Source organism: Pteropus medius, unplaced genomic scaffold (assembly GCF_902729225.1).
Source record: "Pteropus medius unplaced genomic scaffold, Ma_sr-lr_union100, whole genome shotgun sequence".
Lineage (NCBI taxonomy): Eukaryota > Metazoa > Chordata > Mammalia > Chiroptera > Pteropodidae > Pteropus > Pteropus medius.
This window is the reverse complement of record NW_024342471.1, coordinates 16,349,452-16,372,612: the sequence shown is the minus strand read 5'-3', so window position 1 is coordinate 16,372,612 and position 23,161 is coordinate 16,349,452. Positions and strand designations below refer to the sequence as shown.

The 23,161-nt window shown below is 50.4% G+C and overlaps 3 protein-coding genes across 4 annotated transcripts; 2 read left to right on the top strand and 1 right to left on the bottom strand.

Moving 5' to 3' along the window:
- Positions 1–210: 210 nt before the first annotated feature.
- Positions 211–11,063, top strand: ACOT8 (acyl-CoA thioesterase 8). The gene is made up of 6 exons (XM_039864446.1): positions 211–329; positions 1,626–1,762; positions 6,387–6,612; positions 8,542–8,699; positions 9,194–9,388; positions 10,818–11,063. The coding sequence occupies exons 1-6, from the start codon at positions 211–213 to the stop codon at positions 10,934–10,936; spliced, it is 954 nt and encodes a 317-aa protein (XP_039720380.1). The 3' UTR covers positions 10,937–11,063.
- Positions 11,056–16,414, bottom strand: SNX21 (sorting nexin family member 21). Its single transcript, XM_039864445.1, has 3 exons — positions 16,015–16,414; positions 15,350–15,507; positions 11,056–12,166 (listed from the first exon to the last, which is right to left on the bottom strand). Exons 1-3 carry the CDS (start codon positions 16,271–16,273, stop codon positions 11,492–11,494), a joined length of 1,092 nt encoding a protein of 363 aa, XP_039720379.1. The 5' UTR covers positions 16,274–16,414; the 3' UTR covers positions 11,056–11,491.
- A 276-nt stretch (positions 16,415–16,690) lies between these two features.
- TNNC2 (troponin C2, fast skeletal type) lies at positions 16,691–23,114 on the top strand. 2 transcript variants are annotated; one of them, XM_039864448.1, is made up of 6 exons: positions 16,691–20,073; positions 20,192–21,826; positions 21,966–22,109; positions 22,210–22,324; positions 22,488–22,624; positions 22,937–23,114. In XM_039864448.1, the coding sequence occupies exons 2-6, from the start codon at positions 21,817–21,819 to the stop codon at positions 22,966–22,968; spliced, it is 438 nt and encodes a 145-aa protein (XP_039720382.1). In that variant the 5' UTR covers positions 16,691–20,073; positions 20,192–21,816; the 3' UTR covers positions 22,969–23,114. The 2 variants fall into 2 exon arrangements, with proteins under 2 accessions (XP_039720382.1, XP_039720381.1); XM_039864447.1 differs by lacking the exon at positions 22,937–23,114 and having other exon boundaries at positions 21,775–21,826; positions 22,488–22,852.
- The last annotated feature ends 47 nt before the right edge of the window (positions 23,115–23,161 follow it).

The window sequence follows — 23,161 nt, the reverse complement described above, 5'->3', positions numbered from 1 at the left end:
GACTGGCACTCATTTTCTCCAATCGTTAGAGAAAGATAGCCACACCCTCAAGGCTGACAGGCGCGCTAGCCAATCATAACCTGGATCCCTTAGTCTCAGCGTCCGCAGGGGGACTTCCGGTTACTAGTGCAGCCTATAGGAAGCTGTGCGGTCTGGGTTTCCAAGTGTCCCTCTCAGTTCAGTATCGCCGGCAGGCGCCAAGGTATCGAGATGTCGTCCCCGCAGGCCCCGGAGGATGCGCCAGGCGACAGCAATCCTTCAGAGGACCTCCGGAGTGTCCTGGTCACCAGGGTGCTCAACCTTGAGCCGCTGGACGAGGATCTCTTCAGGTAGCCGGCCGCATTGGGGACAGAAGCTTGATTTCGACAGCCGCCACCCTGTAGTTTCCTGCTCACAGCCCTCTGGATGACGATGGGCTCTGCGCAGGATGCGGGCTCTGCCGCAATTGGGAGAGAACTTGTCCCTGACAGAGCTGTCCTCGCTGTCCCGGCTTTTTCCCTTTTCCACGCCGGATCTGCGTAGCCCCATCCCTAGGAGGTCCTGGCTGCCTAGGCAAATAAAGTGGTGATCTGAGACATCTTCTCAGCAGTCTCCCTTGAGGAGCCCTGTCCCTGGGAACCAGCCTGAAACGGGCGGTGACTTGTCCAAGAGCACACAGCTGATCAGGTTTAAAACTTATTCTTAGCTCCTTGAGTATTCACTATCCTTTTCTTCTTACCACTACTTGGTGGGATCTGGTAGTTCTCGACTCATTCTGAGGCCTGAGCTTTTTTCCTTCTCCATGCCACTTAAATTCTTGACTGCAGCTGAGGATTTAACAGTTTTGGCTTCCAACGCTCCTACTAGCTTATTGGGAGTTACTTTGGGTGCTAACTTCTCTTTGCTTTATCTAATGAATTACAGATAACTTCCTGGAGAGCTTTTTGCAATGCATTGTATAAAGACGCAAAGTTGGGTTGGGCCTTGGGAAACTGAAGACGTAAATACTTCAGCTTCCACCTGGTTCATGCACTGGGCAAGTGCTTTTCACCTCTGAGCACTCTATTTTCTCATCTGCACACGGAAGGGTTAGACTTGACGTCTGAAGGCCCTTCTAAAGGAGCTCTAAATGCAGTTCTTGGAAGAATGGAGCTGTCAAAATTTAGGAGTGTAAGTGCCTGGCTTTGATGCAGTCCACCCCAGCCCTTGGGGTTCATCTTGGTCCACTCAAGACCTTGAGAAGCTTCTGCCTTACCCAGGTATGGACAGTGGAAGAAACACTGGACTGGAAGTCAAAAGACCCAGATAGTACTCAGGATTGGCAATATTTAAGCTGTGTGTGACCTTGCTCAAGTCACTTTCCCTCTCTGATCCCTGTTTTCTTAGTGCAAAATACGAGGTTGGTTCATTATTCTGAACCAAAGTCCACAGAAGGGTTGGGCATTCCCAAAGGCCTTGAAAATGTATGCTGTATACAGAGTTATACAAGGATATTTGGGGAAAGGGTCCAGGGCTTCCACCAGAGTCTCAGAAGGATCCCAAACCCCATAAGGTTAAGATAAGAGATCTTACACTAGAAACTCACTGATGGTTGTAGGATTTGGCCCAGTCCCCAAGTCTCTCCTACTTTCTGCTTCTCCCCACAGAGGAAAGAATTACTGGGCACCAAAAACCCAGCAGCTGTTTGGGGGTCAGATTGTGGGCCAGGCCCTGGCGGCTGCAGCCAAGTCTGTGAGTGAAGACGTTTACGTGCACTCCCTACACTGCTATTTTGTACGGGCAGGTAAGCCACCTCCTCCCTGCCCCCAGCCCAGCCTGGTGGCCCCGCAGCCACCTCTTCTTGGCTTTGGGGGGCTGACTGAGGATCTGAGCCAGAGAGAGGAGAGGAGGACAAGAAGGGGGGCAATGGGGGAGGGAGAGAGTGTTAGTTGATCCCTACCCTTAAGGGAGTCTAGAGAGGAATAAGGCCTGGGTGGGCCAGGAAGAGTCTTAGTCTTAGACCTCACACCAACTTATTATCTGGTCCCAAATGATACAAGACTTTGTGGCTTAACTGCGCCCTGTGGGTCTTTTGTTCATTCTTTACACACCTTCTGTGCCAAGTACTGCACTGGATCCTCAGAGGGGTGCTGTAACTTCTGCTAGGAGTTTGGAGGCAGACCGCTTGGCTTGGAGCAGAGAGCACTAGCCTGGGAATCAAGAGACCTTGGTTCTACTTTCAGTGTTAATTTGCCATTTGACCTTGAGGGAGGTTGCCCCTGCCTCCCTCGGACTAAGTTCTTCCCACCTGAAAACCTGAGGAGGGTGGGACCGAGGGTGTTTTGATCTCTACTGCTGCTTATAGCTCTGGGATCAAATTGAGGAGCAAGAGAGCAGTCTTTTGTCTTTTAAAACCCGTGCTCTTTTTTGAGAAACAATAATCTAACTTGATTTTCCTCCCTTTCCCTCACTCTTAAGGCAGATGTCTCCAATTTTAAGAGTCACTGTCTTCTGCATAGTCCTATCAGCTGAGAAGAATTAATGGAACTTAAATATTAAGAAAACAATAGTGGGATTTTCCCTTTCATTTTACAAATATAAAATAGTTATAATAGTAAATATAGTTACCTTTTCATAGTAGATTCCCATGCCCTTCACTCTCCATTTTTTATTTATTGCCGGCTCCTCGACAATCTTTGCTATAAAGTGTTTGAATACTTACTGTGGGCCCTACCTTGTTCTTACCTTTATACCACTTGGGAGCAAAAGTGCCCTTTATTTTTTCAATTCGGTTATAAACTCCAAAAGTGCTGGGCTTTTTTTTTTTTTTTTTCCCCAGTGCTGGCCTTTTGATACTATAATTCTTCTAGCCTAGTGAGACAGTTTTGTTTTAAGGGACTGGGAGCATTACCTGATTCCTCGGGATCAGTTTCTTCATCTTGTTCCTGAAAGAATTCTGTGAGTCTTTGTAGGTAAAGTATCTAGTGGAGGACCTGGCATCTTGCTGGTTTTCCGTAAATGATAACTCTCATTATTTTTTTGATAATGAACTTATGGGAATAATTAAAATTTGCATGATACAGAACACAGCCATGTACACTATCTTGTTTAATCCTCCTAAGTAAACAGGAGTAGGTGGGCATTCGTGCTACACTTTTATATATAAGGAAACTGGGACCCAGAAAGGTGATGTAACCTGCTCTCACCGCGCTTAATTTAAGGAGGCAGAGCCAGGATTGGAACCTGAGTTTGTGTGACTCCAAGCTCCACACTCTTTCCTCCTGTGCTTTTCTCTTTAGCTCTTGGGAGATAATCCGAACCATGGGAGAGCCCCCAGGGTGCCCATCCCAGGTTCTGGGGAAAGGATCTTTTTTCTTGGAAATTCTCCATCCAGAGGCAGCATGAAATGAGCCATGCCCATGCTACTGTTTCAAAATAATCATCAATAAGTTATGTCTCTACCTGCTTCTTGAAAGGCTTCAACACAGCTTAAAATAATTGGCAGCTATTATAGGACTATTACAATAAAAGTCAAGGGGCTAGTAGTAACAGGGATTTGGGGAAATAATTGTTTCAAAAAACTAGGATAAGGCATATTGTTGCAGTTTTATGTATAAGTTAGTTCTGAGCTTTCTGGCAGCAAGGCAAAAAGGGAAGCTCTCTTACCAGACTTAAAAATAACAAGGCCTTTCAAAGTGAGAGGCAATGAGCATTTATTTGAGATCAAAAGAAAGCTATTCGGGACGCACTGATTCAGGCAGAAGCCCAAACGGTGTTCCGGTTAGAAGACAAAGGCACTGGTTATTATAAGAAAGAGAAGGAGAACAATTACATCAATAGAAGAAAAGCATTTCTATTGGTACAGATAACATATTGATGTTAATTCTAAACAATGTTTTAAATTTTCAGTCCAGTAGTCATAATAACTGCTTTCTTGTTATCCTTGCAAACAGTTTTTGGGGTACAGTGTTGCTTTGGCCCAGCCCAAAGGTTATTTTGCCCTGAGATTTGAGGCATAAGAAGTGCAAGACAGTGCCTCTGGTATGGCAGCTCTGGCTCCATTTTAAAGTGTCTTCATTTATTCGTTTGTTTGTTTTTTGATACCAGTTTGTAATGTGACCCTCTGCATCAAATATTATAACTAATGATGATGTCCCAATGATTTAGTTAATTAAAAGATGCTGGGGAGGGGGGGCGGTGTTGTTCCTTGACCATTTATCATATCGATTATTTTTTTTTCCTAAAAGCCCAGGTTAGAATGTTAGTCAAGGTTTGTTGTTGTTGTTTGTTTTTTAAGTATTTCTCTAGAGAAGTAGAAGGACGTAATACGGGAGTCATTTGACTTGGTATAGGTTTAGAGCTTGGAGAATCGAGAGCAGGAGTCAGCAAACATTCTGTAAAGGGCAAGGTAGTAAATATTTTAGGTTTTACTGGCAAAGCAACAATAGACATGTAAACAAATGGGCTTGGCTGTATTCTAGAAAATGTTATTTATGGGGTCCGTTTCCTCATCCATACAATGGGAATAAGACCCACTCTGCATAGTCATTGTGAGACCAACATGAGAAAAGATACCTTAGTAACTAACACTGCCTGGCACCCAGCACTCCATAGCTGTGAGCTCCCTTCCTTCGGTAAACAACACAAGAACCTACCTGCTCTGTTTCAGTAAAAATTTCCAAGAGTAAGTCTGGAACTCATTCACATGCAGAGTTAAATCAATAGTAACAGAAGTACTGCATTTGAGCTTCAACCCAAGAGTTAGATGAAAACTAACTTCTTTTTCTAAGTTTATTGGTAGAGAAGGGAGGCTTCCTTACCAGCCCCTGCAGTCAGACTGTATATGTAGCTATCTCTAGTGTCTGGATTCTTGGGAGGCCTTTTTCAAAGGCCTTTGAACTTGAGGAGTCCCTGTTCTGATAAAAATGCCCCTTTGGCAATGCCCGATATCAGACCACTGGCAGACCAGTGGGCCTCAGGGATTCAAATCACGGTGACGTTTATTACTGTGACTGAGCCGCTGGTGCCTTGCTGACTCCCCATTTGGATTGAGGCAGAGGAAGCAACACTGCTCTAGACTGGCTTCTTTCATCTGAAAGTTGAAAGTCATCCTCAGATGTCTCATCGCCTAGGTGCCAGGGTTCTCCAAGGTCAGCCTGACTCGGAGAGACGGTGAAGGATTTCAAGGACACCAGGGAGACTCTCTCCCCCTAAAAAGCCTCCTTGACCTGCTGGTTGAGGGCTGATTGTCCTCAGGCCGGGGCCAGTGACTTCCATGCTGCATTGGGAGTACAGACACCTGAAGGAGAAGGGCCAAGTGACTGCCATTTGCATCAGGTTGAAGTGACTGACAGCAGGCTTTTCCTGAGAGAATGAACATTCAGACAATGGCCAGACTGTATATAAAAACAGAACTCTGAATCAGCACAGGAATCCAACCTACTGTCTACATTTAGGCTTGTAGGAAGTCAGACCGCCATCTTTAGTAACCCATTCAGGAAGCCAACCCACAGCCCCTGTAAAAATCAGCCCCAAACAACCAAGAGTTGATTAACGACTGACAGCTTCCCTAATTTTTGCCCATTCTTCCAACTTAGGACTAATTATGGAAAGACATACATGCACCCCTAACCAATTACACAGGATGCCTCGCTTCTAGTTAGCCTGCCTACAGCTTCCCCATGCCAATAGCCTCCAATCGGGACACCTAAAAGCTCTTTTTTCATGATGAAGCTTTCTCACTCCTCTGCCTGCCTTTGAGTTTCTACCAAACATAAGTGATGGTGGCTGACTCCCTTGCTAGACTAAGCTCTGAATAAATAGACTTTGCTTGTTCTCTAAAAAGAAGAAGAAAAGAAACAACAGAAAAAATCAGCTAGTAGGTCATATTTGCTGACTCAGTCTGGAAAAATGGTACCGGACTCATGACAAGATCCCAGTTACAGATGGAACAAGACAAGTTGGAAGCGTTTATTTTTAATAAATACTTATAGAGCACTTTCTGTGTGCCGGATATTGTGCTAACCACTTTACAACTATGAACTAATTCTCATTAAAATCCCGAGGTCTGATTACTCTGATCCCCATTTTATAGATGGGTAAACTGCTCAGAGAAGTTAAGTGACTTTCCCAAGGTTCCACAGCTGGTGAGTGGCAGAGCTGGGATTTGAATGCAGGGAATCTGGCAATGACCCTTTTGTTCTGTGCTGCTGACAGAGAAGAGTTCCACCTGTACTGGGAGCATTCCCACGACAGGGTCTGGTGTTCTCTGTATTCCCAGTACCTGGTCCTTAGCAGGCCTCAGTCAGTAGCTACCAAGCAGAAAAGAAATAGAGAATGGGTAGCAGAGGTGCCTGTTCAGCCATTGTGACGATGACAGGGCCTATGGGGCTCACTCAGGCCCACTGTGTCCCTTGTGCCCCCTGCAGGAAACCCAGAGATGCCAGTTTTGTACCATGTGGAGCGGATGCACACAGGGAAGAGCTTCTCGGTGCGCTCTGTGAAGGCCGTGCAACATGGCAAGCCCATCTTCATCTGCCAGGCCTCCTTCCAGAAGGTCCAGCCCAGCCCTGCGCAGCACCAGTTCTCCATGCCCACTGTGCCCCCACCGGAGGAGCTGCTTGACTGTGCTACCCTCGTTAACCAGTATTTAAGGTGAGAGACCTGGAGGCTCCAGCACTTCCCAAGAGTCCAGACACCTGTTAGTGGGTCATGGGATCCTTTAGTGCTTCTTGACCAGCATTTTAAATTATAGACGAGAAAAGAAGATATTGGAGTGTGTTGTATATAGTAACGGTAAGAATTCTTTCTTGAAAGTTTAGTTTTAGTTATGTATATGGGGTTGTGTGCATGTGCAAGTGTATTGTGTCACGATGTAAAATGCAGGGCTTATGATTTAGCCAGTTCAGGTACAGTAGTTGAAATACTGAAATATTTCTATAATTACTTGGTAAGTACTCACCTCCCCAGTCACCGAGTGAGCCCCTTCTCCTTCAAGGTTACGTGATCCAGCAGCCTGGAGGTTAATGCCTGGCGGGGTAAGGGTTCCTGCTGCAGAGACTTACAGCCCTTCTGCCTTTGCCTACTGTGTTAAAATATTTTAAATATCACCTGGTAAAATATATTTCTTACATGGATTGCAGTCGTTAAAGTTGGAAAAATGCTGGAGCAAGGTGAGAGCTCTGGGTCCCAACACAGAACAGACACATGGATTCTGGCCAGGGCTGTACCCTATCAATGCCCATCTGCTGTGTGACTTTGCTCAGCTCTCTAGCCTCTCAGAGCCCTGCTTCATCATCCGCAAACTGGGAATGGTCGTTTCTGCCCGGCCTACTTCACAGCTGTAGCGCGCATCTCTGTCTTGTGCTGCGTGCTGGAGAAGTAGCCGGGTGTGATGGGACACATGTGGGTTGGAACCTGGGAAAGGGTTGGGTTCAAATCTTGATTCTGTCTCTGCTAGCTGTGTGAGTGTGGGCAAGTTGCTTTCCCACTCTGAACCTGTGCCGTCAGTTTTAAAATGGGGCTAATCATAACTCCTACCTCATAAGGCTACCGTGAAGATTAAACGAGATAAGAGATAATAAGGCACTTAGTGAGTGCTCAGTAAATTGTAGTTATACACTGTTGACAGAGAAGAATAAGCACAGAGGGTGGTATGCAGTTGGAGTTCAGAAGTGTTTGCTGAAATCAAAGGAGGACATCGTTCTTAAAGGTCCCTAAATCTAGAGCTGCGCTATCCAGTAAGGAAGCCACTAGCCACGTATGATTATGTTAATTAACATTAGGTAGAATGAATAGTTCTGTTCCTCAGTTACACTAGTCTTATTTCAAGCACTCAGTAGCCACATGTGGCTAGTGGCTACCGTAGTGGACAGTGCAGATACAGAACATTCCATCATTGCAGAAGGTTCTAGGGCAGGAGGATAGGGATGAAGATGGAAATAACCCGTGCAGAGCACTAGGAGTGGTGAAGAGGCTTCCCTGGAAACAGGCTTCTCCCCTCCAGGGACACAGTGTTCCCAGTTGCTTAGGGTGACGTAACTCGGTCCAAGTTGGGCAGCTTGTTTCCTGAGGTTTGGAATAGTGAAGTGGTTGGGAGTATAAACCACGGAGCCACACTGCCTGGGTCCGAACCCTGCCTTCTCTACTTCCTGAGCAAGCCGCTTGGACTCTATGCGTATTTCGTGCATCACCAGGGGTGAAAATTGCACCCACCTCACAGGTTGTTGTGAGGAATGAGTTAATGTGGTGAAATGCTTAGAATGGTGCCTATGGGAGGTATGTCTCACGACTAGGATGTGTTGGCTTTATATGCTTTATCTTCTCTTCTCCATAGTGTTTACTCATAAGGTTGCTGTGAGGGAAATAGGCTCAGGGAGATTACTCACTTGCACAAGGCCACATGGCTCCTGTGAGGCAAAGAAGGAATTCAAAAACTAGACTCTCCCACCTGCCAGAGGAGAGGGGTGCTTTGAGGCTAAGTCAGAAATCCCTATGGAGGAATGAGGGGGGTCAAAAGAGGCAGCTCAGAAGAGAGACTTCTCTCTCTGGGTGTCCCCTAGTCCCTCTCCCCTTTACTTTCAGGGACCCTAACTTCCAAGATAAGTACCAAATGTTGGTGAACCGAACTGCTGCCCACGACATGCCCATTGAGATCAAGTGGGTAAACCCAACCATGCTGAGCCAGCTGCAGAACATGGAGCCCAAACAGATGTTCTGGGTGCGAGCCCGGGGCTATATTGGTAAGACGACTCCCTGGACTGGGAGAGAACATTCTCCAGGGGTCTAGGCCTGTACCTTATTTGACCTGTGTGGCCTTGGGCACGTTACTTCCCCTCTCTGGGCCTGTTTCCTCATCTGTGTGATGGGGAAGTCGGCTCGGCTTCTCACGAGGGCCCTGTCAGACCTTTACATGGAGTGAATAGGGAGGGGACTGTAGTCCTAACGTAGGCCCTTTCTGGGGGAGGCGAGGCACCTTGCTGAGATTCTTCTCCAGGCCCACTGCTAACCATAAGGTACCTGTATGAGAGACTTGGTGAGTGAAGACTGCATTTCAGTCCTCCCTCACCCCTGTGTGCCTTCCATCCCTACCTCCCTGTCCCCCATCACACATACACCTTGTGCAGTGAACAGTCTGTATTTCTGTGCATGGTAGTCCCTTTCTCCCCACCTCCCTGCAGGTCCTGAGCTGTAAAGCCCAAGATCCCAGGGCTGATAGGGCTGGGACCTGTTGCAGGGGAGGGCGACATCAAGATGCACTGCTGCGTGGCTGCCTATATCTCGGACTATGCCTTCCTTGGCACAGCACTGCTGCCCCACAAGTGGCGGCATAAGGTGCACTTCATGGTCTCCTTGGACCACTCCATGTGGTTCCACGCCCCGTTCCGAGCTGACCAATGGATGCTCTATGAGTGCGAGAGCCCCTGGGCTGGTGAGTGTGGGGCCATGTGGAACAAGGGCACTGACCTTGGGCTGGCAGGGAGCCTGCTTTCTTGGGTGATGCTGCCCCCCACCCACATCCTTTGGAGCACTGCACGGGTCACCTCCTCTCCTGCCCTCCTAGGCTTTGACATCCTTGTCTTCAAATGATCGGGTGAGGTTGGAGGGCGGAACATCTGCTTGGCTCTTAATTTCTGTAACATACTGTAAATATGATGCACTTTGTTTCAGAGACCCAATTCTAGTCCCAGAACCACTTCAGATTTTCAAGATGACCTTGGGCTAGTCCCATCTCCTCTCTGAGCCTCAGTTTCCCCATCTAAGTAGGGTTGCGTTAGAATAGTAGTATCCAAAGCTGGTGGCTCATCAGACCACCACTTGGAAGAGCTTTTTCGAAACAGATTCTCATATTCCAAGATTCTGACTTAGCAGGTCTTGGAAGAGGTCCAGGAAACTGTATTTTTAAGAAGCTCCCTAAGCGATTTTGCTAATTAACTTGATTGGGGTTCACTGCACTCAACAGTTTCTAAGGGCCCCACTACTTGGACACTCCTCATCAGAGACATAGAGAAACTAAAACTCATTCATTAGCGTCTAGTCTCAGAGCACTGGGTTTCTTTTCAAGGAAGTACATTTCAAATGAAGAAAAACCTTGCTCGCTTGGTGAAACAGGGACCTAATTTAAAGGACTCTTTATATAGGGAAAGGGGACTCTCAAGTACCAATAGCATCATAGTACAAGATCAACAACCTTGAAGTTAGGACACTTGGGTTTAGCCTGATTCTTAAGGCCAAGTTCCTGAGTCTCTCTGAACTTTAGGGTCATCATCTGGAAAGGGGACAAGCCCTGCCTAGCTACTGTGAGGACTAAGTGAGCTCTGCTACACCTAAGACAAACCATCAGGTCCCTTTATACATAATAAACACAGGCCCAAGGCTAGAAGGGAGAGAAAATTTGCAGGTGGCAGGGAGGGAGAGGTGGCCAGACCTCATGGCCTCAGGTCCTCTGCCCTGAGCCCCTTTGTTCCCTTGGGCAGGAGGTGTTTTTCATGGCATGCCAGCCTGGAGGGACTGGTTTGGTTTATTATAAAGGGAACTGATGAGTTTCCTAACACAGATGGCCAGAGGTGGGGCAGATCTGCTTAGCCAGGCTACCGATGGAGACTGTTCTCTGAACTCCCTCCTCTGTGATATTTTTGAGGAAGCCAGAGGATATGTGAAAGTGCTTTTAAACATTCAAGTGGGGTGCCTGTGGAGGAGTTAGCCCCCAGTGACTGACCGTACTAGTCTCACAAAGGGGTGCTTGGAGATTGGAGGCATCTATAGCACTTAGTGTGTCCAGCCTGGATTGCACCCTTTTCAAGAAGCACGTTTGGCTGTGAAGGACAGAAGGCTGTTCTTACCCGTCTCTTCGCCTGCAGGTGGCTCCCGGGGGCTGGTCCATGGGCATCTGTGGCGTCGGGACGGCGTCCTGGCTATAACCTGTGCCCAGGAGGGCGTGATCCGATTGAAGCCCCAGGTCTCAGAGAGCAAGCTGTAGCCAGAGGTACCAGGTTGGCCTGTGGCTTCAGGGCTTTCCCTTCTCCCCCCACTCCTGAGGCAGGAGTTACAGTCAAGGGCTGGGCCGTCTGTCCCTCATATTCAATAAAGAGACTGATACCACTGGAGCTGCTGGCCTTTAATTCTCCTGGGCCAGAACTGCAGCCCTCCCTCCAGCCATCAACTCCAGGACTCCAGAGACAGAGTCCCTGGCCCTTTGGCCAGGGTGCCTTGCTGGCTTAGAGGCCCAAGGGAAAGGGAACACTGACCCTGACCTGGGACACAGCCCCCAGCTGTTCATAAGCCAGAGAGGCTGCATCAGATGTCCTCCCTGCACCATCTCGGGCATTCCCAGCCAAAGCTTGTCCTGAGCCCAGCTCAACAGAAGAACCATGTTTCCTCAGTCTGCTACAAATTCTTTGTGGAACTTCTAGGGGTTCCCAGTACCCTCTTCAGCCTCCCGACTGTTGTCCAGGTCCTCATCGGCCTCCTGCCCAACCTCCCAGCCATCCTGGTGCAGTGCCCCTCCCCACAGTGGTCTGAAGTCTAGGCAAGGTTATTCTAGTTCCTCCTTGATGAGCAATTCTTTGAGACTGGGGGGTGGCGTGGGGGTCAGGCCTGCCTCCTGCAGGGCCTGGAGCTGGGCCTCTGATTGGCGTTTGTCCAGGCCCAGGCGCCAGGAGAGCCGGACGTGGGCCTCCAGAAAGGGTGCCAACAAAGGGTGGGAGCTCTTGTCCCCCAGCAGCTGTAGGGCCCTCTCACAGCATGCCCGGGCCTCCCCAGGGTCCTCCAGCTCCTGGTGGCACACAGCCAGCCCAGCCAGGGTCAGCAGGGGGCGATCTGGGCCTGAGGGGGTGCCCAGCTGGGCCTGCAGCTGCCAGGCATTGGCCCAGAGTGCCAGAGCCTCACGATAGAGGCCAGTACAGGTGAGGCTCTGTGCATGTCGCAGCTCAGGCAGCACAAAGAAGTCCTGCAGGTCTGGGGCATGACGCAGCTCGGGGACTGCCTGCAAGTGGCTCAAAAACTGCTCGAAGGCCCGGCTGCGGCGGGCAATGGTCTCTGCAGTAAAATTCCGGCGCAGGCGCTTACGGGGGAAGGAGATGGCAGCCATGGGACCTCGGAACTGCCGCTGCAGGTTTCGGTGCAACCGCTCAAAGTCCGAGTAGCGGCGAGAGATCTGGGCTGGCTGGCGATCTGGTGGCCCTGGACCCATCACGGCGATGGTGTAGAGCTGCAGGGAGAGTGGCGGTCAGGGCAGGTGCAAGTTGTCCATGGGCCCCTTCCATCCCCACACCCACACTTCCAGTTCTGTTCCCCCACCTCTTCCCTTCACCCCTGAGATTGGGCCCAGGAGGGTGGGAGCTGCTGGAGCAGCTAGGGAGCCCAGTCCCATCTTACCTGAGGCTCGTCTGAAATGACCCAGGCCCAAGGCAGCACGGGGAGAGAAAGACAGAGATGAGCTTCAGTGCCTGGAGTTGCTGCCCTTTGCCCCTTCCAAAAAGTACTCCCTTCCCACAGGGCAACTAGCTCTTCTGACAGCCCCTCTGGAAAATGAGGGTGAGCTGAAACCCAGGCTGAGCTCTTGAGCCTCTGAGCCAACCTTTAGAAGCTTTGTTCTACTCAGGATACAGAGCCCCACATCTCTAGTCAGGTTATTCCAACCCAGACCTGGAAGACAGGTCTTCAGGCACCCCGGGAGCCATCACTGAAAAGTACACGAGACGTGGACTCGGAGTTCTAACCCCAGGTCAGCTACTCCCTCCCTCACTGTGTGAGGTTAGGCAAGGCAGGCCCCTCTTGGCATCTGCTTCCTTCTCTAGTGAATGAAGCATTGCCCCAGGTTAGTGTTTACTCATGTGTGGAACTTGCATAAATGTTACTTCTGAGATTTTTTAGGTGGTGTGTGTTAGAGTAAGTAACACTGAATCAGAGGCAGGAGGTGATTCCCCCCTGATTTTCTTTGAATCTTACTGCAAACTGAGAAGCTCTCGGCTTGGTTTTAAAAAGCACTTCACCAACACTTCTCAGCTCCATTTTTAGAGAAGAGCCAGAAAATGAATCTTGGGTCAGGGCCTTTGGGCAACGTCATCCAAGCAGAGTTTAACGACACTGTTTCATTTTCACGCCTTTTATTTTTATGGTTATCTTCTCTATGGCAAGTGAGGCTTTCCATATACAGTAGTGCTATAAAGTTCTTTTAAATTTAAGCAATTAAAAAAAAAACCTCAAAACAAGTTTATTTAAAGGAAAATGTTAAAGAATGTACAAGTAGCATTTAGATGGGACAAAAATTGTGAACGTGGTACTGGAATGACTGATGTTTGGGAAACACCGAATAAGATGACCATGAAGCTTCTCTCAGGTCTGAGAACCCAACTATGGATTAATCTATAAGGATGGTGAGCCAGCAGGTTCAAAAGGGAGGATTAACAAGTGTTGGATGTTAAAGGCATACCAGCACCAAACCCAGATTTTTCTCTCGAATTTGTTCTGTGAAACTGCCAGTATTATAGCCACCCCTGGTCAATGAGGTTTTCCTACTCTATTCTTCTCTTGAAGATTCGGTGTACATTAACATTAAGGATTAAAAAGTTAAACAGGGAAGAAACTTATTTTACTCTCATTTAACTCTGCATCCCTAAAACATACTAACTGCAAAATCTTTTTTTTTTTTCAAGGAGCAGTTTATTAACATTTTAGGAAAACAGTTTTCTGTAGAACCACTTCAGGAAGAAATAGTCTATAATGACCCCTTATGTTCATCTGGCTTTTATTTTTATTTTTTAGTTTTATTGACAAAAACCATTTTATATCCATTATCCAATCTGATCCTGTGATGTCCTGCCAGGATAGGTAATGACAGTAGCTCCATTAACCGAGCAGCTGTCCTGTGCCATGCATTGTGCCAGGCGCTTTACATCTATTTCACCTGATCATCAAGTGAAATCCTCCAGCTCCGAGCACTACAAGGAAGGCATCCTTACTGTGACAGCCGAGGAAGCCGGCGCAAAGAGGGGACAAAGGCTTCAAAGACTTCTCCTAAGTCACAAAGCTGGGAAATGGCCCAGCCGGGATTCAAACCCAGGCCAATCTCATTCCAAAGCCTGTGCTCTTAGCCCCCAGGGAAAGTTCAGTCGGGATTTAGGGTTCCCATTGGACAAAGGAGGTGATTTGTTTCCCCGGTCACTGACCAGGGCATACTTGGCAATCCTGCTCTATCTTGTCATTCTCTCCCCAGAGTCCCCACCATACCTCCTTGTTTCCCAGCTGCTCCTCAGTTCCTTTCCTGTGTACGGTGCCTGGCCAGGACTTTAGCCACTTAAGATTTGATTACTGGACAATCCCTGCTCAAATTGAAGCAGTCACCCCATGGGTGTGGTCCTTGTTTACTAATAGCAGCAGAGAGGGTTGGAGAGGCCCAGATGTGGGACAGGGGCTCCAGATCCCCTTCCTGCTGAGTCAGTAACGGAAGATGGTAGTGAAGAGGAGGGAAGTGAGAGGCAGGGAGCTGCCGCTGTCAGGACTTAGCCAGGTCAGGCTGGGTTTCAGGCCTGGCTGGGAGCAGGACCTGGCAGACCTCATTTTCTATGTTATTTACTCTTTTCCACAGCTATGGAAACAGAGACTTCCAGACCTCTCCCCCACATTGCTCTTCACCCATACCCCACCAATGCCCTAATGGAGGAGCCCTTAGGACAAGATTATCTGTACCGGGTGGGTGCTGGAGAATTGATTCACCAGGGTTGTAAGGAGGCCACAACAGACCCTAGATACAAGGCATTTTTAATCCAAAGCTAAGTAATAATAATAGAGCTACTTTTTATTTTACACATTTTCTCACGCACTTCATAATGCCAGGCACAGTGCTAAGGGCATTTCTGTGCACTGTCTCATTTAATTCCTGTGACAATCTTTTGCATTATTCCCATTGCTCAGATGAGGAAACGGGGTCATCGAGATTATACAACTCACCCAGGGTCAAACAACTAGTAATAAATGGGATTCCAATCAAGTTCTGCATCCAGAATCCATTTTTTTAAACCACTAACCAGTGCAATTTGAGTCTCAAGTCTGATCCAGATAATATTCCTTCCTGTGTATCCTGCATCTTGTTACAATTTGCAAACCCCTGGGGGGGAGGGGCGAGGTGAGTGGGGACATACACACCAGTTTTTATTCTCAAAACTAGGGTAGAAGGCAGGTCCATAATTCTTTACCCAATCTCAGAGAAGCTGTCATTGCCAGAGGACTTGCTCAAGTTACATCCTCTTCCTGGCTTGTTGTCCATCTTTAAATATGGGCAGCCGTTTATGACTACAAAGTCAGATACCCTCAAGGAAGTTTGAGTCTTCCTTGCTTTCTCTTAGCTAGACTTGTAGACTCACAGCCCAGGGGTTCCTGGACCCTCACTCACCACGTACTTGGAGGGGGGGTCCTTGACCACGTTGGCGCTGGTCACCTCAAAGAGCAGCCTCTGGGGTACCAGGGTGTTTCGCGACTTCTTCCAGAAATCCTGCAATTGCCGTGGCAGGAGCTGACTGCTCCGCTGCCCATCAGGTGCGGAGCTCTGTTCTGCATGAGTACACGACTAGTCACATCAGTGAGCCTAGGGCCAGGGTCACATAAACCATGTTCCATGACCTCACTCACCTTTCCAACAGGTGACATAGCTTTATCCCCATTTGTCATAAATGGAAACTGAGGGCCAGAGAGGAGCCGGATGCCAAACACCGTGCCTGGCATACAGTCGGCAATAAATAAATATCTCCACCCCCGAAACATCCTTCGCACATTACCATTTGTACCCCAGACTGCACATTTAATGCCGCAAAAACCCTGAGATGGGAGTGATTTCCTCCATATGACACCAGGGAAAACTTAGCTCAGAGAGGTGTTGCTACTCTCTCAAGGTCACAGAGCCAAGGGGTGGCTGGGACGCTTCAAGAAGTGTCGGAGTTTCAGAGTTTTGGAGTTTCTGCAGGATCAACTCAGAGCCCAGGACAATCCCGGGAACGCGGCTGAGGTGGCGGCCTAATCGAGCCGAACCCCGGGGTCCCCGCCTCCGCCCTCCGCACTTGCCTGCGTCTTCTCCCGACGCCCCGTCCGCTGCGGGCAGCGAGTCAGGTGCCTCCTCGTCGTCCTCTTCGTCCTCTTCGTCCTCGTCCTCGGCGCTGGTGAAGCTAAGGGTGCCGCTGAGGCGGGAGGACAGGCCCTCGGCGTCGTCGTCCTCCAGCTCCGAGCTCTCCGGGAACTGCTCGGCCTCCGGGCCGGCCGCCACCTCCCCGGGGCCGTCGCCGGCCAGGGCGTGCCGCAGCCTGTGCAGGAGCCGCGAAGCCATGGCACCCTGGGGGGAGCGCGCTACGATAGGTCCTGGGCGGGGACGGGAGGCAGACCCGGTCCCCACGCCGGGAGGAGGAGGGGCGGGGCCCAGGCCGGGGGAGGGAGGGGTGCCGCGGAGGCCCCGCCCCTGCCCGGTGGGGTTCTGCGAGCCCCGAGGCTCAGCTCTCGTCGCCGAGCCCTCGCTGCCGCAGCTTGGGGCCGCGCATTCCCCGAGAGGGGCCCGGGACTCCCCCTGCGTCTCTTTCGCCCCTTATCGCGTCTCTACTTCCTACATCCCGCGGTGCACTCAGGGGCGCGCCTCTCCCCAGGGGTCCCGGTGCAGCCTCCGGCGGTTTACTAAAGCCGACTGGGCTCTGCCGGGCCCAGCTGCTCCCAGCGCCGCTCCTGCCGCTTCCTGCCGCCGCCCCGCCCCCAGCCCCGCCCGCTCCCCGGAGCCGCCCGTGAATCCCGGGTCCTTGGATCCGGGAGAGACTTGGGAATCCTGGGTAGGCCTGGGCCCCAAGCCTCCTGCGGGATCGTCCCCGATCCCGCGGGGCTTACCCCATCCTTGAATCCTTCCACCCCTCCCGGAGACCCAGGCTGGCCCCAGTTTAGCCCCCCAAAGTTAGAGTGCACCCAGCATTCTTTAACTTTCCAAAGTCATACGACAGTGGGAAGCCCTTCTCTCCGGTGAGAAAACTGAGGCCAAGAAGACCCTTGATCTGGGTTGGAGTCCTACCTCGCTGAACCTAGGTTTTCTCATATATAAAAGAGGAACCATTAAAAATAGTACTAATTTTGCAGCTCTTGTAAGGACCTTAGTCCAGTGCCTGGCACAGAGCAGTGACTGACGAAATGATCAGTTAGTTCCATGATTATCGTTTCTACAGTGTTCACAAGCTTTTACAATCTCATTTGAGCCTCACACATAGCAAGCAGGCAAACGGGGCACCTGAGATGCAGAGACACTGAGTTACTTGCCCAAAGTCACACAGCTTGCCAAGAGGTTTCTGGGTGTGGAGTAGGCAGCTCAGGTCTCCTGAGGTCTGCATCCTGTTCTTTTCCCACAAATCAGGCCTGGTAATCTCAGTAAGGCCTCTGGGAGGCTGTGTTTTATCTTTTACCTGGAGGGCGGCAGCAACAGGTCAAGAAAAATTTATTGTCGCTTCCTGTTAGAAGACCCAGCTATCAGTCCTTAACAGGGCAGATATTGCTAGTTATACAATGAACAAATAAAATCTTTCTAACAGTATCTCCTACCCATTTAGAATGGCATAGGAGAGAGGGATGGGGGAAAGAGCTTTGAATGGAAAACCCACTCTCTCCCCTCCCGTGTGCAGGATGGGTGGGGCTCGCATATCTTGAGGTTCCACTGTGTCCTACAGCCTATTCTATGCACTTTGCATGGGGTCACATCTCACCCCTACAACATCCTGGGAGGAGGTTGTTACTGGACAATAACGGTCCATTTTCAAGATAAAGAAACTGAGGTAAATTGGCTTTCCCAAAATCTACAGCTAGGAAATAGGAGAGCTAGGATTTCAGTCCAAGTCTGTAATTTCAAAGCTCTAACTACTCTTCATCCAACTTACCAGCAGGGTGTTGGGGGAAAAGAGACACGTCATTCAGTCATTAACTCAACACTCACTCATTCACCAATCTGGTGCTTTGGCATATGCCTCACAGGTCTGAGTACAGAGCAGGTGTTCATAAAACGATGAGTTGTCAAAGCAGGAGGGTGGTTCAGAAATCTGGCACTTCCGTTTTCCAGGTGGGTGGTCTGAGGCTCAGTGAGGGGAAGGGTTGCACCCTGGGTCATACAAACAGGGCCAGAACAAGGTCTCCTGATGTCTCATATTCCCCAGTACTCTTAGACTCTGCATGGATATCTTCCTACAGCCTCCCTGAGAGACGGTCCTCAAATTCCTGCTCGCATACATTCAGTAGCAGGAAACTCATTATCTCCGGACACTGCCCTTTTCCACTGTTGTTCAACCATGACTCTTAGGAACTTCTTTCTTATATTGAACCAAATGCCATTCAATTCAGTTATTCTTATAGAGAATATAATATTTATTGAACACTTGCTCAGTGCCAAGTGTTGGGTGCTGGGGAATGCAATGGTGAACAGGAAACCATCTCTGGTCCTTGGAACTCAGAACAGGTCATGATCATTTGGCATGCTCAGTGCAATGATTGAGGAAACTACTGGAGACCACCTTGGACTCTATTGGCCTGAGTGTAGGGGAGGAGGGATCCTGGAGGAAGTGATGTTAAAGCCGAGAAAGACAATAGGGAAGTAGGCAAATGAAGAGCGGGAAGATGGGAGTTCCTGGCAGGAAAAAACAGCATATGCTGTGGTATTTGGAGCAGTATTTTCATCAGACCAAAGCGGAGCAACATGCAAGGTGGGGAGGAGAGGGGAGTGAGATTAGAGGGGTCAGTGGGACTTTGTGTGGCCATATTGAGTTTGGACCTTATATATTTCTCTGAATAAATTAAAGAACAAATTAATGAACAAATGGTTGCTGAGAGTTCCACACTCTCTGTTCTAAAGGCATCAAGAGCTTCCAATATTTGTGTCCAAATTGGAATCCCCTGGGTGTCATCATCCCCTGGCCCTCTGCCTGGCTTGGGGAGGCCTTATTTAGCCTGGCCTGGCTCAACTAAGCTTTACTTGGGAATGTCTATATATAGGGGACGAGGGCAGCCCAGTTGCTACTGTCCATCTGCCTTCCTTGGTGTCCAGCCCCCTTTCACTGTCCCCAGACTCTGTGCTCAGTGGTCTCAGTGCTCTTTCTGTTGCCTTAGCCATTGTCCATGAACGTTGCCCACTTCCCAACACCCAGCCTGGACCCTGTGCATTTTCAGGCTGCGCTCCCTTCAGACTTGACGTGATCTGCCCACCCCTTCATTCTCCAGAGGGCCAGCTGAACATCTCCAGACGTCACCAAGTTCTAGCAAGGCCAGCTGCCCCTTCACCTACTTAAAGAAATCTCCCCTGCTCTCCCTCTTCCCCCAAAAAGTGAATCCCCAAAACCCTTTCTCTGGAGAAGGTAAAATTAACGAAAGAATTTGCTTTCAATGTTGATTTCTCTTCCAAGTGCACACCCTGTTTTCTGGACTCCTGCATACATTTCTCCTGGATGGGTCCCCCGAGGAGTGTGTGTCCCAACTTCTCCTCCGTCAGGATTAATACAAATCCCGAACTTGACTGGAGACCTTTATGATTTACAAAGCTCCCCAATAAAAAGGGAATAATAATAGTCACCACCTCATAGGGTGACTGCTAGATGAGATCATGTGGTTAAAATGCTTAGTACAGTGTGTGCATGTTGTAGAGGTTCCATGGCTGTCACTTTCCCCTTCTCTGGTCCCCCGACCCTTACCATGGTTCAGAGACAGGACATTCCACTTGCCAACCACTAACACTATGTGACTGACACAAGCTAGGTGACTTATACCTGGGCTCCTGTATATGACCTCTGTGAGAGAGGTTATGACTATCCCCAACTCACAGATAAAGAAACCGAAGCTCAGAGCAGCACTGCAACCTGTCCAAGGTTACACAGCTTGCGGAGGCAGGTCTTGGATCTTGGGTTTTGAACTTCAAGGCCTGCGCTCTCCACACTCCACCAGGTAGGCTCACTTTTCTCTATTCTGATTGTTCTTATCCATCTTAGAGCAAGTGTGCTTCTTGGAGAGGGCTTCCTAAGGCAGTGGAGCAGGGCGTGTTCTCCTCACAAGAATCTAGGACGTCAAGACCTGCCACCTGCTCCAAGGTTTCAATTTCTCCGCAAGGGCCCTTGGCTAAATTAGGTAACGGGCTAGGACTCTGAGAGGAGGGGGGCTCGCTGACCCCAGGATCTGATTGGCCAGGGCATCCAGTCCTGGGGAGCAAGGAGGTGGGAGACTAGGGTGCCCCTACAAATCTCAGGAGCTGACACAGGCCAGGGCATCTTTGGATGGTGGAGTGTGGAGGAGGTGACCCACAGCAGAGAAGTTCCTGTCACTAGCAATCATGGTAAGGACAAGAAGGGACTTTATCCCTTTGCTTGCTGGGGGACTTCAAGGCCTTTTTCAGGCCAGATCTGGGTGCTATGTGGGGCAGTAACTTGGATGTTTGAAGATGGAACATGAAGGTTCCTGAAACTCAGGAGTCTAAGAGGAACTCTGGGAAGAAAGCCTTAGACTTCTGTTAGAAAGGCAGGGCTGGGCTGTTCCAGGCATTGATCTTCAAGGTGTACCAATTCCCTGCAGACTTTCTGAGACTTCCAGCAATGCTGGTCACAGAACTGTAAGGGAGGCGGGGCTTAGCTTGCATCTATCTTAGCTTGGTAAAGATGCAGACCCTGAGGGTCAGAGTGAGCCACCCCATGAAACCAGTGGCAGGGATGGAAGCCTGGCCATACCCTCCTGTGGCCAGTGAGGAAAGAGACTTCTTTGGAAGATAGGAGGACTTTAAGGGCCTTGAGCCAGCTCAGGAGCTTCAGCTCCAGCTCCAGCTCCAAGGATGATGAGAAGGGGCAGAAGATGACAGGCAAGAGTTAGAGAGACCCCAGCCTTCCAGAGAGGAGTTTTGATTTGGAGCTATCATCTTCCTCTGAGATCCCCCTCCCCACTGCACTTCAAGGAGTAACTAGACCCTGGAGGCCAGCTGCTGTTTCCCTCGACAGACTAAAATTAGCCTGGCCTCCTGGCATGGGCAAGGAGGAGGAGAGGAGGATGTGGGGCAAGAAGGAGGGCCAGCTGCTAGCCTGTTGCTGAAGAACTCCTGGGACACCTCAGCCCTTCCTCACCACCAGCCACAGTCCAAAGCCCCCTACCCAGATGGCTTGGATGTGACCAGAAACTCCCACAGAAATCTTATTTTCACCCCACAAGGCCCCCATCACATTCTGCCTGGCATGAGTGGCATTTCCTCCAGTGACTGAATCATAAGAAGGAAGCTTAAAATCTCCATCTCTGAAAGTTTCCAGAAAGGAGGATGATGATGTGTCTGACTCTTCTTGGTGGTTCCAGTGCCTGGTCTATGGCCTGACACTTAGTAATGCTCAATAACTTGGTGTTGCATTATAAATTTGAGAACCAACATTTATTGAGCACCTATTAAAGTACTAGGCACTGTTAAGAGCTAGAGAAAATGGGAAGGCGTGCTGAAATGGTGCTGGCACTTACGTAGTCCTTTCACAGCTCCAGTTTCATTTCATCCCTGAAAAGCTGCTGAGAAGAGGTGGGGGATGAGGGGACATTAAGTGACTTGCCCAAGGTTACTGCCGGGTTCCTGACTTGACCTCTGATTAACAAGTGAGAAGGACTTGGCTTAAGCTGTTTCCTCCCTAGTTCTCTAAAACTGGGGTCAAGGGGCTGTAGGAGTAGGCAGAAGGGGTGGCTAGTTTGGAGTTGTTCTTTCTGATGACCAATGGGAGCACTTAGAGAGGTGGGGGTTGAGGAGATGGGGGTTAGGGCAGGAATCGCCCCAGGGCTGCCCCTTCTGCCATCTGACTCTGTCTTCTGCAGACGGACCAGCAGGCTGAGGCCCGGTCCTACCTCAGCGAGGAGATGATCGCTGGTGAGTGGAGGTGGGCGGGCTGGCTGTTGGGTTGATGTATGCTGGGAGATGTTTGGTGTCTAGGCAGGGTGGGAGGGTGCATGCGAGGCTGACAGTTCAGTAGGCTTATCTCAGCCCTCTGCCTTCCTTCCCCTCGCAGAGTTCAAGGCCGCCTTTGACATGTTTGATGCTGATGGCGGTGGGGACATCAGCGTCAAGGAGTTGGGCACGGTGATGAGGATGCTGGGCCAGACACCCACCAAAGAGGAGTTGGACGCCATCATCGAGGAGGTGGATGAAGACGGTGAGCGGGTAGCCCTCTCAGGCAGGGTTCGAGGGTGGTGAGGAGAGGCGGGCATCCAGGGATCCGAGACTCAGGCTTACTCATCACCTGCTCCCCTCAGGCAGCGGCACCATCGACTTCGAGGAGTTCTTGGTCATGATGGTGCGCCAGATGAAAGAGGATGCGAAGGGGAAGAGTGAGGAGGAGCTGGCTGAGTGTTTCCGCATCTTCGACAGGTGCATTGGGGACCTGGGAGCCGAGGCAGGCGCTGAGTAGTCTGAGCCTGGCCCACAGAGCACGAAGGTTCTCAGGGTGAGGGTGCGGGAGAGGGCGCGGAGTGTGGCCGGGACAGTGAGCCCCTGCCGTCCCTGAGTCCCGCCCTGTCCCTCCGCTCCAAAGGAACGCAGACGGCTACATCGATGCGGAGGAGCTGGCTGAGATCTTCAGGGCCTCTGGGGAGCATGTGACGGACGAGGAGATTGAATCCCTGATGAAAGACGGGGACAAGAACAACGATGGCCGCATTGACTTCGACGGTGAGGGAGGCGAGACAGTGGGGAGCCGGGATTGGAGCCCCCGGGAGCGACGGGGACGGGGCACCCATGCAGCTGGCACCCACACAGTATAGCCTTGTGGGCGGGGCTGGGCGTAGCCTGACCAAGTTCCTGCGGTGGCGGGTAGGGAGCTCCACCTGGTTTTGTGCAATTTATCACTGAACGCCAAGGCACCTCCTCCGCGTGGCCGGAGCCCTGGCCGGGCCTCACTCGCCCCCTGACAGTGCGCACCGGGCGCAGGGCTTCCGCGTCTTGAGGGGGACCCCTGACCGCCTGTCCTTCTCCTTCCCGCAGAGTTCCTGAAGATGATGGAGGGCGTGCAGTAAGAAGCGGGCCCTCGCCTCCACCGAGACCGCGCGATCCTCGGGCATGGGGGCTCCGCCCCGCCCCGTGTCATTCCCCGCCCGGGAGGGAGGCGCGGCCCCTTTGGGGATCCCCTTCTAGAAGGAATAAAAGGAAACGTTGCAAAGCGCGTGGCTGAGTAAGGGGAGGACCGAGGAGCGGGTGTCAGTGGCCGCC

Excerpts from the sequence above, each read along its gene's own strand:
- ACOT8 (XM_039864446.1), top strand. The coding sequence starts at position 211 with ATGTCGTCCCCGCAGGCCCCGGAGGATGCGCCAGGCGACAGCAATCCT. Across the intron at positions 6,613-8,541 it reads CTCGTTAACCAGTATTTAAG|GGACCCTAACTTCCAAGATA; the intron begins GTGAGAGACCTG and ends CTTTACTTTCAG. Across the intron at positions 9,389-10,817 it reads GTGCGAGAGCCCCTGGGCTG|GTGGCTCCCGGGGGCTGGTC; the intron begins GTGAGTGTGGGG and ends CTTCGCCTGCAG.
- SNX21 (XM_039864445.1), bottom strand. The coding sequence starts at position 16,273 with ATGGCTTCGCGGCTCCTGCACAGGCTGCGGCACGCCCTGGCCGGCGAC. Across the intron at positions 15,508-16,014 it reads GGCGTCGGGAGAAGACGCAG|AACAGAGCTCCGCACCTGAT; the intron begins GCAAGTGCGGAG and ends GTACTCATGCAG. Across the intron at positions 12,167-15,349 it reads ACCCCCCCTCCAAGTACGTG|CTCTACACCATCGCCGTGAT; the intron begins GTGAGTGAGGGT and ends CTCTCCCTGCAG.
- TNNC2 (XM_039864447.1), top strand. Across the intron at positions 22,110-22,209 it reads CGAGGAGGTGGATGAAGACG|GCAGCGGCACCATCGACTTC; the intron begins GTGAGCGGGTAG and ends TGCTCCCCTCAG. Across the intron at positions 22,325-22,487 it reads TGTTTCCGCATCTTCGACAG|GAACGCAGACGGCTACATCG; the intron begins GTGCATTGGGGA and ends TCCGCTCCAAAG.